The 19,695-nt window shown below is 41.2% G+C and overlaps 1 protein-coding gene across 14 annotated transcripts in view; it reads left to right on the top strand.

Moving 5' to 3' along the window:
• Cadps2 (calcium dependent secretion activator 2) overlaps positions 1 to 19,695 on the top strand; it is a 535,166-nt gene that overhangs the window by 505,558 nt on the left and 9,913 nt on the right. For 13 of the 14 annotated variants that reach the window (XR_015685524.1, XR_015685523.1, XR_015685522.1 and 10 more), the window contains 1 exon segment: positions 3,862 to 3,969. Coding sequence is in view for 10 of the 14 variants with exons in the window: in XM_087657185.1 (XP_087513311.1) it covers positions 3,862 to 3,969 (108 nt within the window). In the remaining 4 variants the exon portion in view is untranslated. 14 annotated transcript variants of the gene reach the window in all.

The following is a 19,695-nucleotide window of genomic DNA, read 5'->3' as shown; positions in this document are numbered from 1 at the left end:
GTGGTAGAGCGCTTGCCTAGCAAGCACAAGGCCCTGAGTTCGGTCCCCAGCTCCGAAAGAAAGAAAAAAAAAATAATTTTATATTCCTGAATTATACTCAATAGAGTGCTCACCATGTGTTTTTTAATTGTTATGTGCTCATATTCATTAAGGAGGCTATAATTTAATTACCAACACAGGAAAGATTTCTAAACATGGCTCTGTAGGATACAATATTCCTGATTTTTAGGCATGAGAGCCCATCATCACTGGAGTTTCACAGGGTACTCTTCTGGTGGAATCGGAAGACACACCTGCTTGTGGGAGAATTTAGGGCTGCCTTCTCTTCCTCTTCTTCCTCCTCCTCCTTTTCCTCCTCCTCCCCCTCCACAGGGCAGTTGCGAACATTCATTTCATCTACGTTCCAAACCATACACAAACAGCTAACACCAGAGCGCTTAGCTTGTTAAAGCATTAACTCATAAGATAACAGTTAATGGTGCAACTAGAGGCAGTGGCTTCCCGAATGTGTAAATTCCACTGCCACACGCAACAAGAGCCTTGGCACAGAGGAGCACTGAGCCAGCGATAATGTCTTCCATCCAAACACGTTTGTTACCGAAGGTAGAAACTGTTTAAAAGGAAAATTGCGTCTTTTTCAGCAACTTATCAGAGATAATTACCCTTCGTACACCAAATGAAGGATAAAGTGTTTCAGAGAACTATAACTCTAATTGGAACGTGTCACCAGGTGCTGCAGTTACACTCTTCCTTGTGTATATTCTTTTAATGATTATAGTCTCATGCCACAAACTGCATGAAAATATGTTCACTAGGTGTGAAATTCCCATATGTCACAGTTTCAAGAATAGGTAAACAGCGCCGAGATAAAGGAAGGAGTAATGCTAATGAGAGTGGTAAGAAGTCCAGGCTTTATTTTCCAAGCACGTGCACCTTCGTTTGCCAAAAGAGAAGAAAACTCGGTTTCGAAAATGCAAACTCGGAGGAGCCTTTCTCCACACACTCAACAAAGTTGGCGGAACTCGATTCCGGAGTTCAGATTTGAGCATTCCGTTGCTGGGGTTTGCCAGGGAGGAGCCGAAACTTAGAACTCTTTTATGTTTTGAGCCGCAAAGTGTTTGCTGGTTTCAGACGATGGAAGATAAACTCTTCCCGGACAGTGCTTTATGAAGTTCGAGAACACAGGGATGTCTATGAGAGCAAACAGGCTAGCCATCACTACTCCCCGTTCTATGTGACCATAACTTGCTTTGCACTGGGTCTGCGGGGGGGGTGGGGGGTGACTGATTGGATTAAACTTCTAAGCACCATTTCCTTTTGTGAGGTGGAAATTAAAGAAAAACAAAAACAAAAAAAAAAGGCTTGGGTAGGGAGACATGATGCACAAAAGGCAAGCCCCCCCCCCCCTTCAGATCCAGTGTAGCCAGCTTTGCTTGGTGACTTGCTGTTCTGGGTGGCATAGCTTCTTGTCTGCGAGCACCTACATGAAGCTCACATGCTGAGCTCCCTCAGTAGTAAGTAAAGAAAACTGGCCTCTTGTCACTTTCATTCCTGGGCCCCATGCCTCCTGAATGTTCTCATTTTTTCAGTGTTTTGACAAAGCTTGAGTGGCACTGAGGAAAATACTTACCCTATGAGTCATCAGCCTCTGTGGAACCACAACGGGTGATCTCTGAGCAAATGACCCCCCCCCCACCTCCTCACTTCGAAAACTAATGTATAAACTTCATTTCCCCAAAATAAAAGCAACTTAGATATTTTTTTTCATTCTCCTTGGAGTTATTTATATGTTCAAACACTGGTTTTCAGGATTATACAGAAAAACAAGGGATGGATGTGATCAGCTGCCGCCAGGTTGACAGTGCATTTTTTGCCTACACTGCTTATGGATACTCTTGGCTTGGGATGACATTGGTCTAAGTAGTTATCTTAGACTTTAACATAATTTGGTTGTGTCAGAGTTCTGCTGTAAAAACTCGTGAGGCCTCGTTTTCCGTACTTAAAGGTGAATGTGTGTTATCAGGGGTGGAGGAAGAGCCGAGTTGAAAGAATGTTTGCCCAGCAGGCACGAAACCCTGTATCCCGTTCCCAGCACCACATAAACTGCCATGGTGGTGCACAACGCTAATTCTAGCACTTGGAAAATGGAAGCAGAGAGGAACAGAAATCAGAAGTGATCCTCAACTACATAGCTGATTCAAGACTCCCTGGGCCACAGGGGACCCTGTCTCAAACAAACAAACAAAGCAAAACACCCACACCAACACCACCAACAAAAAACAGTTATCTTTACAGCACAGAAAAATAATCATCTAACAAAAAGCCTGCTGTTTGTCATTGAAATTCAATAACCTGGTACCTATCAGCACAATGGTTTAAGATAGGCAGTCCATGGCATATACGATATCAATCCGCCATCCTCAAAAAGAGCAGAAAGCAGCAGACTTTCTCCCTCACAAAGAGATGCTCTGCCATGTCCGTTGGTCAGAGCTTTACCGTGTGCTGCGTTTGCAGACACGGGAACAGTTAAAAAGCTCATGTCCTCTCTGACCTGATTTTCTCTCCGTGTTCACTTCTGTACGTGAGTCTGTTGGTGAAGGCTGTAAGCACATCCTATGTCCATGAGACCGTGTAAGTCTAACTTATCTTACTTGACCGTCAGTCCTACTATTATGTTCTTACTAATGTTATATATATATACACTAGTCAGATAATTCAATACAGGGTGAGTCAACCCCAGATGTAAGTGATGTAAATAATGCTTTCCATCAGTCAGCCTCGCTGATGAAACTTGAGAAGGAGCTAATGATAAGTGGAGAAGGAAAACTCTTTGGCAGCCATGAAGACTTTTGACCCTGATCCTAACTTTTCTTTTAAGTCTATAGCAAGAAGGAATAATGCTAACTACCCTGCCCCTTCTAACAGGAGAAAATACAACATGCTAGATAGTGTAGCTAATTCATCTCTTTGGTCCTATATAAAAGACAAATTTATTCATATCCTCGCTGTACTTCTGTAATATAATAAAATAGTATTGGAGGTTAATGAGTGCAAGCAACAGAAAATCCAAAAAAATGGTTTGTTTTACTTTGTATTAAATGTTTCCCCATTTCTTAGTATTTTATTAACCTTAATATAAACACTGACCGTGTATTCCTGAGCACCCACGATACTCAAAAGAGACAAATCTAGTACAATTAGTGGTTTTCATATCACCGATGAGCCAATAGCAGGTAAGGAAAAGTCGCTTGTACAGCACTTACAGTTAAGAAATAGTGTTTCTGTTAAGAAATTTTCTTTTGATCACATTTATACTTCTTGACACATTGACTTTTCAAAATACTCATTCTTGAGAAAAAAAATATGCACGGAAAGCTGGAGAGATTTCTCCACAGTTAAAAGTTACATTCTACCCTTCAGAGAACCTGAGTTTACTTGTCAACAGCCATGCTGGCCCACTCACAACTGCATGTGATCTCCAGCAATAGGACAGTCTAACAGCTCTGGTATCTGAGGGTACCTCCACTCAACTGCACATACACATACCCACACACATACAAATAACTAAATGTCAACTAAACCTCTTCTAAAAAGCTGTGCATTGCCTTGCAACCATGTATTCCCAATCATCTTAACAGTAATGGCTGTGACCTTTAGTAGTAAAGATCGCTGATAAACGTTTACATGTGTTAGTCATTATTGATCTGGTCTAAACATATTTCACAGGGGTGAACAACTTCAACAGCTATCAAAATCGTTTCCTGAAAATCAAAATTCCCAAAATCATTAAAAATCAAAGTTTCGGGAATGAGAAACGACTTTTTTTTTTTAATTTCTGTGTGCTTTTTCCCCATACAACAGAAACCAGGGATGGATCTGGCCGACACCTACATTATGTTCGTTCGGCAAAACCAGGATATCCTTCGAGAAAAAGTCAATGAAGAGATGTATATAGAAAAGCTGTTTGATGTAAGTAGCCGCCACTGGTCACTGAACATTTTTATCTTGATTTAAAACATTGGTGTGTGTGAAAAAATATATGCGATTACTTTTCTTAGGACTAAGGTCTTTATTTTAGCATAAGAACTAGGCATGAGGGGGTTGGTTGTAGATACCCGATCCGTTTACTGTAAAGGTAATTAAGAAAGCACTCGACTTAGTATCAGTGTTGTCGGTCACTCATAACTACGAGCTCTCAGCCCAAAGGGAAAGGTACCGTGCTAGTGACGTAACCCTACAGCTTGCCCGAGTGCCGATTCCTTGAAGTGTATTTACATGCATCTTCTCTGCATTTTAGAAATGCTTTTCTGGCAGTTTCGTTTAATTATGCAAGTCACTGCAAATGTTTTCATAACAGCAATTCACGGGCTTCATGGTGACATTTCAGCTGTGCAGTTGCGGAAGGTCCCACTACACCATCCTCTCCACCACGGTCTGTCGAGTCCCGCGTGTGCCGTTTGTATGACCGGGTGGTCAAAGTGAACCTTACCTCTCTGACTTTACGTTTCCAGGCCCTTTCTTACCATAAAAGTATCATCTGTTTTAATAAGCTATGTGTTAATATGTGTGAAGAGAATGATTTTCTAAAAGCTTTGATGCCCTGCAGGGGTAGAAAAATTATCATCTCTCCAGCTGGCTCTTGTACAAAATACTGAAACCATATTAGCAACTTCTGCTTCCATTTGGAAGAGCTCTAAGTTGATGGGCATATGTTTTATTTCCAACTTTCTCTTTTACTTTTTTTTTTTTTTTTTTTTTTGCTTATGTGGTGATTTTCAGAAATGTCGAACAGAAGAGCAGTGAGTCGATGCTATTTCTGTCACGTTTCTTCCTAGCCAGAGAACATAACATATTTCATGGTGTGGGGGGGACGACAAGGTAAAACCATTCTGCAAGTAGACCCTCTTAAGACATAGGCACCGCTGGAAGGTGGGGCTGTTTTCTAAAGATCTTCAGTGCCTTTGTCTTGGTCACCTAAGTAAATGTAGAAAGTTTTTTCACCTCAAAGCTATTCCAGACCCTGACTCCTCTGCAGACACTGAAACTCAGAAGACTTCAGTAATTATCATAGCTAGCCGAAGCAGACCCAGGAAGGCCAACATTCACATACAGCCTTAATTGCCTGTTACCTATTCTTTCAGTCTGAATCTTAAACATCTATTTTAGTCAAGAAATTCTCATTTTTATACGTCCACAGTAGAGCATTGGACTGGTTATTTGTACAACAATTGCAATGTCCTCAAACATTCTGGGTTTTTTTTTAAAGTTGCACATATGTATTACTTTAATTAAAAATGAAAATGAACCCTGACTCTATGGGTATGTCGTCGAGAATAGCATATACGAGGGGGTACTAAGAGCCCCTAATTAGCCAGGGCTGAATTTGCCTCAATTACAGTTAGTAAATGAGAGGTTATCAAGCATGTGTTGAAAGGTAAGGTTGACTGTGTAGCTTAAGCAACAGATCATTGCTGAGAGACATTATATAATTATTGGAAATCTACTTGGCTGGAGCTTAAAATAATATTGTCAGGTGTCAAGAAACAGTTGAGAATAATGACCCAAAATGCACTGTTAGCAACCATAGCCTATTACAGATAAAAGATTGAAGAGAACAATAGTACTCTGGCATAGTGGCAAACTTTCACTCCTCCAATTAGACTACTTCCTATAAAAGTAAGTTAATGGAAGCCTCTAAGATCATGTACAAATCAACACACACACAAATTATGATGTGTTTACTCGGAGTGGTGTTATCCAACTCGGCATCCAAAATGCCACAGGCTCCAATTATGCTCAGTTAAGGCCCAACACTTAAAGAATGAGAGCCTTTTACCCAAATGAAATTCACTTAGTTTAGAAACAGGCCAACACAATACAAAACAAAAAAAAAAAACCTATTAATCTTCGATACACACATTCATTTAACTTTGTCTCTGACACTTTAAAAGAGAACCCTTGCGTTATAGTGTATAGTCTTCTTTCTAGATGGTTCCCTACCATGAAAAGGGCTGTCAAAGGATTTGTGGGACTTGATATTCTCCTTAAGATATCCTTGACCTCTGATACTTTTTCATCAGTTAAACATCTTAATTGACCCTACTTTATAGTGAAATGCCCCAGAGCTCAATTTAAACAATGACCATTGCCCTTGATTTGTACCCACGGTTCTGGGACATCCAGGAATGAGAACAGCAGCGTCCCCACTATTCCTGCATGGCCATACACTGTGTTGAAATGTGTGACTTGTCTACGTTGCACTGCTATTCCTGTCCCCACCTCCATAGACAAGCAGTTTCGTTTCTTGACTTAAATATATGAAGAATGAAAATGGTTTAAGTATGTATTAGCCCCAAAAACATAAATAGTATCAATTTAGATTTTTATATTAAATCTTGACATTTCAAAATTCAAAGTGCCCTATAAAGGTCAGAAACTACTAGTACAAACATTATGCTGTTCTTTTTTATCCTGTAAGTGCTCAAGCTTACAGAACACTTTCTACTTAGAGCAGAAATGACTTCTGTAAAGTATAAATGATGGGAATGTGCCAATAACAAACAAAACTGAGTTTAAGATACATCTCTAATCCAGGGCTAGGAAAATGGTTAAGTTAGTAAAGTGCCTTGCAAACATGAGCACACCGGAGTTCAAATCCCAGCACAGATGGTGAGCGCCTTTGATCTTTGATTGCAGGGATATAGAGGTAGAGACAGGACAGCCTCTGGGGCTTGCTGACTAGCTATCCAGCCATCTGACTGAATCCATGAACTCCAGGCTTAGTGAAAAACTGTCACAAAAAAAGGGGTGTGGGGGGAGACTGGCAAGGTGGCTCAGTGAATAAAAGCACTTGATCACAAGCATAACATCCTGAATTCTGTCCCTGGAACCCACACGGAAAGGCAGAACTGATTCTAGTAAGTTGTCCTCTGACTTCTATGTGTTCACCATGTGGATAGAAACACACGTGCACACACACACACACACACACACACACACAGAGAGAGAGAGAGAGAGAGAGAGAGAGAGAGAGAGAAAGAGAGAGAGAGAGAGAGAGAGAAGAAAGGAGACAGAAAGAGACAAGAGAGACAAGAGAGACAGATAAGAGACAGAGAGACATGAGACAGAGAGAGACAGAGACAAGAGACAGAGAGACACAAGACAGAGGGACAGAGACAGGAGAGGGGAGAGAGAGAGAGAGAGAGAGAGAGAGAGATGAGACAGAGAGAGACAGAGACAGGAGAGAGGGGGGAGAGAAAGAGAGATTCCCCTATCTCTTTGAGCTTTCAGAATAGTTTTACCATTTTTATTTCTCCAACTAGACGCTCCAGCATTGTGGGTGATGTGCCTTTAGCCTATTATCTTTATTTTGGAATTAAAGGATCTCCTAGTCAGAGAAAAATAAATGATCTGTTGGTGTCCTCAAACTCTGAACTTGTGTCCCTTTTCAAGATGTTTCCATGAAATCCCATGTTTCAACCATATCTCAGACAGACAAAATTTGAAAATAATAAAGTCGTGTTCTGTGACAGGCACAGATTCCAGAAATCTGAGTTCCAGCCACGGTTGTGCCATTCATTGTGTAGTGGATTTTCCAAATGTCTACCTAACGTTCAGTTTAGTGAGCCACTGAGGATCAACCAAAATTTCAAATCATTTCTGAAAACCAGATCCTTAGTCCAGTGATCGTTGGTGTTTTTAATTTGGCAGAGGTGGTAGGAATCACTTGGTTGGTGCCATCAGGACTCTTCCTTCCTCAACGGGGTAACAATTTTTCATCCTTTTCTGTGAATCAGACGAAAGCAAAGTGTCCTAGCTGAAAAGCCACATCAAGTACAGGAGATAAGTAGAAAAGAAAGTCTACGTTAAAGAATAGCTGCGGATCCGTAAGATGGCTCAGTGGACACGGGTGCCTGCCCCCAAACCAGACAACCAGAATTCAGTTCCTGGGAGCCACATGGTAGATGGAGAGAACTGACTCCTGTGAGTTGTACTTTACTCCACGTGTTGGCTGTGGCACTCACACACATGCACACGCACACTCACGCGCATACTCGCACACACACAGGCTTCAGGGCATGGAGCACAAGCTGCAGACTCTCTCTGTATCGTGAGAGAGCATGGGGACATTCATGGAGGGTATTGGTTCTCTCGGCCAAATAATGCAGACAGGAAGTCAAGACTGACATCCCCCAGTAAAAGCCACCAGGGTACTCGTTTCCTAAAATCCAACACCTAGAGTTGAGGTGGAAGGCTCACCAGTGCACATCTTATCTCCCTGGACATCAACACTACCCAGTCCTCCAAACCTTCATGCATTTATTGGGCGTGCCCAACTGGAATTCCCTAAACAACCTCGTTCCGGTTTTCATGTTGAGGAAGGCACAGCAGGGTGCAGTATCTAATTGGCAAATCACGCAGATTAAGCATTCTCCTGTGTTATAAACTGATTAAATACTTAATTGTTGAGGAAATTCATCCCTATGCGAGTTTTATTAAAACATTGTTGTGATGCCTTATAAAATTAAATGAAGTTCTTTAAGTGATAGCTAGTCAGTTATACTCATCCAGCTTTGTAAAGGATTCATTTCCAAGGACAGGGCATGAAAAGGATTTTCCCTAGTTCAACAACAACAAGAAAACAGCAAACCTCAATTAAACATTTTGAGCCCAACTAACCTTTATGATATAAATAGGTTCCATAATCTATCGGTATTATCATAAAAAGCAAAACATGAAATAACGCAAGGAAATAGGATTTCCAAATGAAATTAATTTTGGTCATAGGATCTCTTGTCTCTGGACTCCTAAATAAGGAAGGAGGACACATAGATGCTCAGGATGTTTTTATCCAGGCTGTCACACCATTGCCTACGTGTTTTGGTACAAGAGTGTATTTGCTCAGTAGCATCAGTAGTACTGCTCCTAATTTAATTAAAGATTCAACTTGTTACTATGTGAATGTCCCAAAAACAATTTAAATCAACAAAGCATAGATAACAGTGACTCCTGAACTGGGTGTGATGGTATATGCTTGCAATTTCAGCTCACAAGGATGAAACAGGGGGATCTAAAGTTTAATGCTACTATGGGGTAGATAGATGATAGATAGATAGATAGATAGATAGATAGATAGATAGATAGATAGATGCATACATACATATGTACATACATACATAGGTAGATACATACATAGAGATAGATAGATAGATAGATAGATAGATAGATAGATAGATAGATAGATGCATACATACATATGTACATACATACATAGGTAGATACATACATAGAGATAGATAGATGATAGATAGATAGATAGATAGATAGATAGATAGATAGATAGATAGATAGATAGATGCATACATACATATGTACATACATACATAGGTAGATACATACATAGGGATAGATAGATGATAGATAGATAGATAGATAGATAGATAGATAGATAGATAGATAGATAGATAGATGCATACATACATATGTACATACATACATAGGTAGATACATACATAGAGATAGATAGATGATAGATAGATAGATAGATAGATAGATAGATAGATAGAGATAGAGAGATAGATGAATGGATAGATAGATGCATACATACATATGTACATACATACATAGGTAGACACATACATACATAGAGATAGAGATAGAGAGAGAGAGAGAGACATAAATAGATAGATCATATATGGCAAGACCCTCTCTCAAGAAAGAGGGGAGAGGAACACTGCCAATAGATAAAACCTCCTTTCCATGACACCTTTGGTCAAGTCTATTTAGAATTGACTGCACACATTTTAAGCCACTATCTTTCGGTGAGGGCTTTTTCTTCCTGTAAGCAGCCTTGAAAAATGGTATGGGATGGGACCAAGTCCAGTGAAAACGATCTCTGTTGCCTGACATCCATTCTCTTACTTAAGATCTCTTCTCCGATGTGTGAGTGTCAATTTAAAGGTAGCAGCTTCCCTCATTCAGTGATCTTTTGCTTTCAGATTGACTGGGTGGTGGTTCTAGAGTCGACCTCATAGACTTCTACTGGCAAAGATCTTCTTCACTGTTATGGTTTCTCTGTAAAAGGTAGACTAATGTAAAACATTCCGTCTGGGCCCATTATGCCGGACCAGGACTTTCCTAACAACACTCTGAGATTAAGCACTCCATGACACCTGTGTCGTAACTGCTCCCCCCTTCTCCACCTTCTCCACCGGCCGAAAGGATAATTGCCAAGTGCAGCGAGGTAGTTGAGGATCTCTGAAGAAATTTATTTCTATTGTTATGCTGTGCACCTTTGGTCTGTCTGCCTCGATGTATGCCAAAAGCAGATTTTCAAGGTGCATTGTGTGGCCCCAAGAAGCAGTCTCTTGGCTCTTCTCACGCCTCGTGTCTCAGTGCCCCTCGAAGCTACTGCAAAAATTTGTTTCCCAGAGGTTGTTCTGTGTCTCCTGCCTTGTTTTGCCCACTGTATTTGAACACTTTTGAGCACTTTTAAGTCTCCTCAGCCTCGGTTGATGAGGCTCAGGGCCTGCTCCTGACCACTTTCCTCCCTCTGACTCTGTCGTGCTTTAAAAGGCGTTCTCTCCTGTCGCAGCTGCACGGCTGTCTCCTTTCACTTGGGCGAGTAATCCTCATTTTAATGTTATTATTTGTAAGTGTAAGAATTGATGGAGAAAGCGTCCACGTTTGATGTACAGCGTATGCCAAAATAGCTTTGGCAAGCCCGGGCACTGTTCTGGGGAGGCCAAAGGCCCTCATTTGAATCTAAGCTGCGGTTGAATTAGAACCGGGGGAAACTTGAGATGAGCGTGCCTAATTGCCTAAGAGAAATTCAACAAGGGAGGGGGAGAAAAAAAATGTAGCTTGTTGATCTTATTTCTTTGATAATTCAAAAGGATCTTCAGGACATACGTGGACTCCTTAAACTTCAGCTCTTGAAATGCGATCGGGGTCCACAGTTGTCACTTGGCACATGCCCAGGAACACGCATCTTCGCATGAGGCACCTGGACATCTGCGACGGAGCCGATAGAATCAGCTAATTAACAACACAGGCTTAAACAGGCACCTCATCTGGCCGTGCAGTTAGTTGCCTGATGGCGCTCAGCAGGACTTGGTAGTGCTTTTTATTTTTCCATCGTAATGGTCTGCCGCCCGCCTAATTTTACCTTTATTGTCAGTCACTACTTACCGCAGCTTGGGGCCCTCCCAGGAGGCTAAATTATTATCAAAGGATTAGGGCCATGTAGCCTTGCAGTTCTGACATTTCTGATTACTCGTCTATGCCAGAACACTAATTAGCTGTGACTAATTAAGAAAAATGCCCCCGCCATAGAAAGCCATTTAAAAGAACCGAGAAGGAGAAAAAGCAATTCAAAAGCTGAGCAGTGCTCCGAGTGGCTGACGCTATGTACATTCCCACCAGAGCCTTAACTCACCTTTAATTGTGCTCGGGCTTCCGAGGGGAGGGGGCCCTTGCAAACGGATGGGAGGTTGTTTTGTTTTGTTTTAAAAAAAAAGAAGAAGACGAGAAATGTTGCGGATACCTTAAGGTGTCTCAGCAGTGCTGGAACTGCCTCGGACAAACAGAAGGTGGCAAGGTTTCCGTGTTGAAGAAATGTTTCTAAACACGGTGTGCAGAGTCGTACATCTCTAGCATACCTCGAAGCTGCTAGCAGAGCCTTGATGGATCGATGGGGTGCGGCTGAAGAAATTAAAGAGGCGTTCAGTTTATGTACCAGCGAGGGATGGGTAGCGAGCCATATGCGGAGCCACACGAAAGTAACTTAGCGTTGGTCTCCTGCTTCTGTCACCTTAGGCTTGTCTGGAGGGTCGAACCTACCTGCCCGTAGAGTCTGGTACAGACTGGCTTCTGACAGGCTGCTTGGCATGCCTGCACAGCATCCGGTCACTGGTAGCTTATTATTGAAACGCCCCGGCTCCCCTAAGACCAGCATCTCTACCAATTGGCCAGTGCGGGGGTGGGGGTTTGCGCAGAACTGATAACTACTCTCCTTCCTTTCAATTCTAACTTCATAAGCAAATGGCACACATGGCTTCAAGGCCAATTTCTGTAGTCGCGTTGTGGATTCTCTCGCTGTGAGTCAGCTCCCTCGCAGGTCCTCCCGCAGTCCCCTCTGCAGGGCTGGCACCATTCACTGGCGGGCACAGCAGTGTCAGCTAGGTTGCCAATATTGACTAAATCCAAATTTGGAAGGGAAAGAAAAAAACCATGGGGCAAAGTAGCCTTTTGGCAAAAATCATCGTTCAGTCTAGTCATTGGACGTTTTGTCAGAAATCTAATTTTAAGAATGATTCGTGAACATGCTTATGAACAGTTAACTTACCAAGAGCCTATATTTCCTAATCTCAACCTGTGCCTCAAGAAGATAAAATTCTAAATTCTGCTAGCTTAATATAGGCAAACCACTTGGTTTAAAAAAAAAAAAAAAAAAAAAAAGGAAAGTTCCAACACCCACATCTTCTAAATCCTGCATGCTGCATTTTAAACTTCCTCCCCCTCCCCTCTCACTAGAGAACAAAAAGCAGGTACCAGCGTCCTCTCAGCAGTAATCCTTCCTATGCATGAAGACTGTTATTAAGGCACCTGTCATACATGTCTCCTCCTGGAGAAATAATCCTTATTTGTTTAACTTCTCATCACGGTTCCCGTTCCTAGCCCTTTAATCATTGTCATGGCTGCGCTTTGAAATTTCTCAAGGTGTTCACTGTCGTGCTTAGAGTGGAGATAAAGCGCCGTATCTGAATGTGGCTGGGCAAGATTCCTTCAAACCTTATTCCTACATATGCACTCTGATCCTTATATACACACTCTACCGTCTCCTTGAACTTCTACTCCTGTAGTTCCTTCTCTTGACTTTCCTCTTAGCCTCCTACCTGCCCTTGTTTCTTGGTAGAGACCACTTCCTGAGATGTATGTTGTGCACACAGGGAACGAGGAGACAAACCTAGTACATTATCCAATGACCACGTGTAAAGAATGGTGGTGAACACTGCGAGTCAAACGTCAGATGCTAACCTTATCTCATGTGGTTGGACTCTAGTTAGAAGATGTTCCAACCTCTCTTTTGACCCGTTGTTTTTATGGAAGCCTGCATTTATTGATCACCTCTAAAAAACCATTCTGTGCAAACAGGCTGGAAGCCTGATGCTACCACGTGCCTGCCCTAAAGAGCACACAGATTTTCCTGAGATGTAGTTAATTTCCACATAGAATGTTTTACCGTTTCGTCGTCAGAGAAGATATTCACAGGTATAGTTACAGATAGAAAGACAGTGCAGGCCAGAACTGAGTCTCTCTTCAGTCTACCAAATGGTAGTGACTTCCCTGCGCTTCAAGTAGATGACTAGAAAACTGCCTCAGAGTTAGTTCCAACACAATTCACACCGGGGCTGAGTGTTTCTCCACCCACTGAAGAGACCAAAAACTCATGCCATGGTCTCCCTTCTCTGACCTCCCTGGGTTCTTTGCTCAAATTCCAAGAGAGCTCTCGTGCATCCTCGAAGAGAAACCCACACTTCTACAGCTCACAAAGTCAACAGGCACAGACATTTCCCAGACGTGTTCCTTTTCCAACTCCATCTTCAGAGATGCCCCAGAGCCTCAGATAACTAGAAGAACAGGTCTCCAGATATCCGTAAGCATTCTGGAGAGGCAGTCTGATACTTGGCTGACAGTCCTAAAGCCAGTCTAGAGCTTAACACATCTTACCATGCAGTGCTAGAGTACCTCCATGTATGAGTGCACGTAGATGGGCATGGAAACTGTCTTAGTGTGCAGTACCTTCCCTTCAGTCATCAGCTAACATGAAATGACTGTCACAATCTAAACTCCACTTTACTAGTACGTACCATTTCTTTAGAGGAGCACAATTATCTCCTTGATGATTCCAACAGCTTTAATACCTATCGGATTTTTGCAGTGCAAGGGTCAAACCGAGGGCCTCACACATGCAGAACAAGCACTCTACCAACGGAGCAACTTAATATGTCCCTATTAAATTCTTTTTCTACTAATAAAACATGATTCAAAACAACAGTGACTCTGACTCAATTATGTCATTTTTCTATAAAAAAAAACCTCACTTCTATTTTGTATACACAAATAACATTTTATATTTCCAAAGAGGAAAAAAAATCGAAAAAAAAATAATCCACCAACAATTCTGTAATGTGTGTTGTGTTCCAAATACACTGCCAGGGGCTAAAGATAGCAATCAAAGTAAGGTTCTGTGAATACCTTGTGGCTACTCACACCCTGAGATAGACTTGTAACACATTGTGTATCATCATCATCATCATCATCAATATCAACATCATCAACATCATCATTATCAACATCATCATCATCAATATCAACATCATCAACATCATCATTATCAACATCATCATCATCATCATCATCAGTATCAACATCAACAACAACAACACCCACCTAGAATATAAGAAGCATAAGGTACGAGGTGAGTACCCAATTCTCCCTGGTTGGAAATGGTATTGTTTTCATAGCAGACAATGATGAACCTCACCTTCAATGCGAATGTGAACACATATAGCCAGAGAGAGATGGAGTTGATGATCCAATTCCAGTCCAATGGTGTTGGCAAGCACTGAGAAACCAAAGGCACAGAGAAACTCATCATAAGGCAGAGCCATTGGCTCTATGGTTTGCTGCACACCCCCTATGGGAATTGACTGAGACTGAGGCAGAAAGGCAGCCACTTACTCCATTCCCTGTGCACTTTGAAGACTGGATTTTGGAATGTTTCCCATTCTCTATTTAAAAAAAAAAAAACAACTCAAGTAGGAAGACCCTCAAACAGCAAACTCTCAAACTTAGCTCTTATCTTGAAGCATTGTACCATTGGGTAGCAATTCCTGAAGATTACTGCATGTTTTTAGGTCTTATGTTATTGATTTAAAATATAATATTGACTAAAATTGTATATATAGTGTGTAAATTGCCATCCAACCAGAAAAAAAAAGGTTATAGTACCCAAGAAAACCATTCTTAAATGATTCGTGTGTCCAAGACTGTTACAGACACTATTATGACTAAATAACATACTGATTTATGCCAAACCATTCATTTGTTTTGTGCAAATAGTAACCAAACCAGTATGGCTCCCGTCTTTGGGTCCTAGGCAGAGAAGAGTGGAACAGCCACCTTTTACATTGTAATCACTAGCCTTTTAGCATCAAACAAGCTACAAAATAAACACCCAGAGGCACCTGCCTACTTTAAGATAGTAAACAATATAAAATGATATTGATTTTGATACCCTTTATGTAGTATAGAGTGGCTTTTAGGTTGCCTTGAAATGAATGAAGAGGGTCTGGGATTAATTCTAGAACAGTGAGCTAAACAGAGCCTCTGCACCTTGCAGTGTATGGAGCTGGTGCTCTACCCTGGGCAGATGAGGACCTAATTCAGAACTTCCTCACCTGGAGTCTTCACAGACGTTTAAAAGGAGGGACTCTGCAACTCCAGTAACAGAGAAGTTTGTTTCTGCATTTAGAAAGTGTCTAATAGATGCCAGCACTCTCTTGTTGGCACGTTTTACTTTATTCTTCCTTAAATAAGCCCAGCATTCGGAAGGAGTAAGCAAGAAGGTCGGGGAGGGGGGGTTCAAGGTCACCCTCAACTATATGTGGAGCTCAAGGTCATCCTAAACTTCATGGGAACCATTCTCTAAATAAGTAAATTAGCCAAGAAAAGGCTCATGATTTGCAAAACATCAGTGTCCTGTCATACTTAAAACAAAACAAAACAAAACAAAACAAAACCCCTTGTAATTATAAAACATCAAAAAGTGTGTATCATCTGTTCTGTGTTTAAAGAGAGCATGCAGAAATCCCCATGTATAGAGTTCTCCTATGCAGATCTTTTTTTTTTCCTGTTCACTGTTCTCTTACAGTTTTAATTAAAAAATTAGGTTGTAGGGTTTTTGGGTTTTTTTTAGTATTGTAAACATTAGGCAATAAAAAAATTGCAAGGGGAGATGATGTCAGAGTTTTATAGCAGTCATTTGATTTTTCTAAAGGAATATGGCTCTTCAAAGAATTCCCTTAGATTGCACATTACATTAGCAGATTTATAGAGGTTTGGCATCTGACAGAGTTCCTCACCTTGCAAGAAACTGGTGAACAGCAAGTACTATGTTGCGATCAGTCGGCGGCCACCAGGAATTAAAGGAATTGTTTTCTTTTATACTATAAAAAAACCTCAAATTGCCTTAAAGGATTGGAATGTTTTGCTAACAGTACAGAAAAGCTAGCTTGTTTTCGAGAAGGAAATGCAGTAGCAATTACAAACTTAGACTTTGGAGCCAAAATGTAAATTTAAAATCTTCTATGATATATAGCTCTGAATAAGTAAATTGTTTAATCACAATCCAGTTTTCTACTTAATTAATATGTAAATATGCAAAATTGGTAATAACATCTACTTCATCAATGTTAACAGTTGACCTTAGTTCATTTTATTTGTACTTCATAGAAAAGGTGTTTGAGGATATAATCAAAATTATAATAACAGTATAAGGCTAGAAAAGTAGTTCGCATAATAGAGTGCTCGCCCAGCATTCACAGTTCTGGGTTCGACCCCCAGCACTATGGTGACACAGCCTATAATTGTAGCACTCAGGAGGAATAGAAGAGCGAATCAGAAGTTCAAGTTTACCTGTGGCTACACAGCGAGCTCAAGGCCACCCTAAAAATCAGAAGACCCAGTCTCAAAATAATTAATGGTAATATAAAATTACAGCAATAAAAAGATCAATCCAGACTTCTCTAACCCTACTCACCTCTTACTACACTTCATAGTTTCATTCTTGTGTCTGTATTTTATTAAGAGAAAAAAATTAACTAAAACAAAACAACCACCAGTAGAAACCTCTAGAACTCAAAACTTTCTTGTCTCTTTATTCTAAAAAAAAATAAATAAATAATAAAAAAAGAATAAAGCAATATCCAAGCAGCATCAAAAAGAAAAAAGAAAAGAGCCCTGAAAGAAGGAGAATGTCATGGTTTAACTTTCTCTTTAAGCTTAGTCTTTGTGCCTTTTCCCGAAACAATCAATCTGATTTCACAATATTTTTCTTCCGTCGTTGGGAACAGAGTACAGGGTCCCATGCATGCTAAGCAAGTGGTCTACCTAGAACTGTGCGCCCGGCCCCCAGATGACCAGCATTTCTACAGAGCCATTGTGTTAGATTAGTTTATACAATCTGCACCTCCTCATACAGGTGAGAAAACCGAGGCACTGACAATTCATCAGACCAGCTCACTTGAGCGAACAGATTAAGGGGCTTGCACTGCCTTAGCTCTGCCCTCCTTCCTGGGGACTGTTTTCTTTTCCTCTGGTGCATGAACACCAGCCCTCAGCTACCTTAACCAGGAGATGCTCTTACTCCATCCCGTCCTCCGTGACCATCTCTGTGCCTAACTGACAGCTATATGTGTGTGGGTTGGGCTGAACACATCCTCCGTTTTCAGCTGTAATACATAGCTTTCAGTTTTCCTTAAATACAGCTCTTCGCCCTTTTCCAAGCTAACACACAACTATAAAGGGCTCTGCCTGAGACTTAGAATCATGTTTTGGGATCCGTTCTGTGACTCTGGATACGATAGTTTATGTGGGATGCCTTGAATTAGGGGTGGGAAATGGGATTATCCCGTCCGGCTTACATCAATGTTACATTTGCATTTGAGTCTTTGGAAACAGGAAGTGAGTGAAATAGACCCATAATTTAGTTATTAAGTAGAGGGGCTGCTGGCAGAAGTAACAATGGACAGCCAATAGAGCGTGCATGTTTTCAGTGTGCTGCTAAAACTGTAGGATATCAGTGTATATAAATGTTTGTTTCTCTGGTAGAGCCAATCAGTGGTTCTAGAGAGTGGCTTATAATTCACTCATACCAAAGCCTTCAACATTAAAATAATAATAATAATAATAATAATAATAATAATAATAATGTTCTTTAATTCAGTTGAGCTACTGGAGTTTAAAGATTATGTTTCCGAAAATGAGGTTTTGTGGGGTTTATTCCATTTCAAGCGAGTGATTGAGCTCTTTAAAACAGCTTCTCTTGTTTAAACAAAGAAACACATGCTCAGTCTGGAGTCTAGCCATTCTATCACTCCTTAGTGCCCTGAAAAGTGTTGGTCCTTCCTTCCTCCTTCTTTCTCCTTCCTTCCTCCACCCTCCTTCCTAATTCCTTCCTTCCTCCTCTTTCCCTTCTTCCTTTCTCCTTCCTTTTTTCTTTTCTGTTCTTTTTTTTTCAACCTATTGAGACAAGCCTAGCTGGAGAAGGATGGAAATATACCAACTAGTTGCGTCAATTCGTAATCAATAAGAAAATCTAAACACTTAAGCAGAAAGCACATCACAGATCGGAGCCATGCGAAGCGGCGGTTTTTGCTTGGCCATCCCCATCAGAAGCTGCATTCTGCCAGAAATCATTTGCTTGGAGCAGCCTCACTATGTAACCCCTATGGGGTCTTGTGATTCAGATTTAGGAATATCAGCCACAGAGGGTCTAAAGGCATTGTGCATTAGTATGTATTGAGACCTCGTTCCAGGTGGCAAGCAGCTGTGAGCTTTGAAAAATAAAACTTCCAAAATAAATGTGAAGTGCTTGTTCCCAGGCTATAAGTGTTCTACTTAATGGAATCATCCTCCAAATGTTATAAATGAGGCCAAAAAAAAAAAAAAAAAAAAACAGGAGGGAGGTTGTGCATATTTAATATATTTGTTTTGTATCTCCTCTAGTCAACAGAATAATGGCATTCCTTAACTACTTCTCTTTAACTTGCACGAAGAAAGCACGGTATGTTGCTAAATCTCTTTTCACCAGCTCTGCGGAGAAACAACTTTAATCCTTGTTAGAAAATTGCCGAGTCTCAGGCTGACAAAGAGCTCATGCCTGTTCCATTGTTAGTGCTCCGGGGCCCCAAGAGCAGAGCCCTTTACAGCTGCGTGGATCCCGCCCGGCTCAGCTGCACTATTTAGGAGCGGAGGTTTGTCAATTTCTATTGACAATGGAGAGAGATTTTCAGGGCCTGTAGCAGTGCTGACACAGTTGGGGATCAATGCCAGCCATTCAGACTGCACCCTCTTTCATTGCTTTGGTTTGTTAATTCAAGACTAAAGGTCCACGGAGGGGGTTCAGGGTGTTTAAGAAAGCTGATGAACTGCAAGCGTTTATGGCCCCGGTGTGGCAATTTCCATAGTCAGTGGCGACTCCTGGCACGGAGGGAGCTTGCGCCCTTGTTGACCCTCTTGTTATTAAAAATGCACAAGTGCCGCGCTCCTCAATATTTCCACACTCCTTCATTGTCAATACCACCTTCTGAGCCCTTCAGCTTGGTGCTTGCTCTAAAGATCTTCTTAGATTGGGTTTGAAAACTTCACCTTAAACACTAGATTAGACTGATGTTCTGTTTTCCGTGCTCCTGTTGATTTGTTGAACCTTCCCAGGGCTGGAAAGCAAGTAGCAGCTTGATGGGGAGACGGGCTGCTAATATGATTTACCAGTCTACAGTCATGCACAATAAGTGTGAATAAATACAGGGGTCTCACAGAGTCAACCCTAGCCTTTCCTTTTCTTTTATTTTTGCTTTAAAAGAGATATCTCAAGAAGATGAAGTGAGTGGTGATGGTGCGTGCCCTTAC

This window comes from Rattus norvegicus, chromosome 4 (assembly GCF_021556685.1).
Source record: "Rattus norvegicus strain SHRSP/BbbUtx chromosome 4, alternate assembly SHRSP_T2T, whole genome shotgun sequence".
In the NCBI taxonomy this organism is placed as follows: Eukaryota; Metazoa; Chordata; class Mammalia; order Rodentia; family Muridae; genus Rattus; species Rattus norvegicus.
The sequence above is the reverse complement of the archived record's forward strand: the minus strand, read 5'-3'. Positions and strand labels throughout refer to the sequence as shown.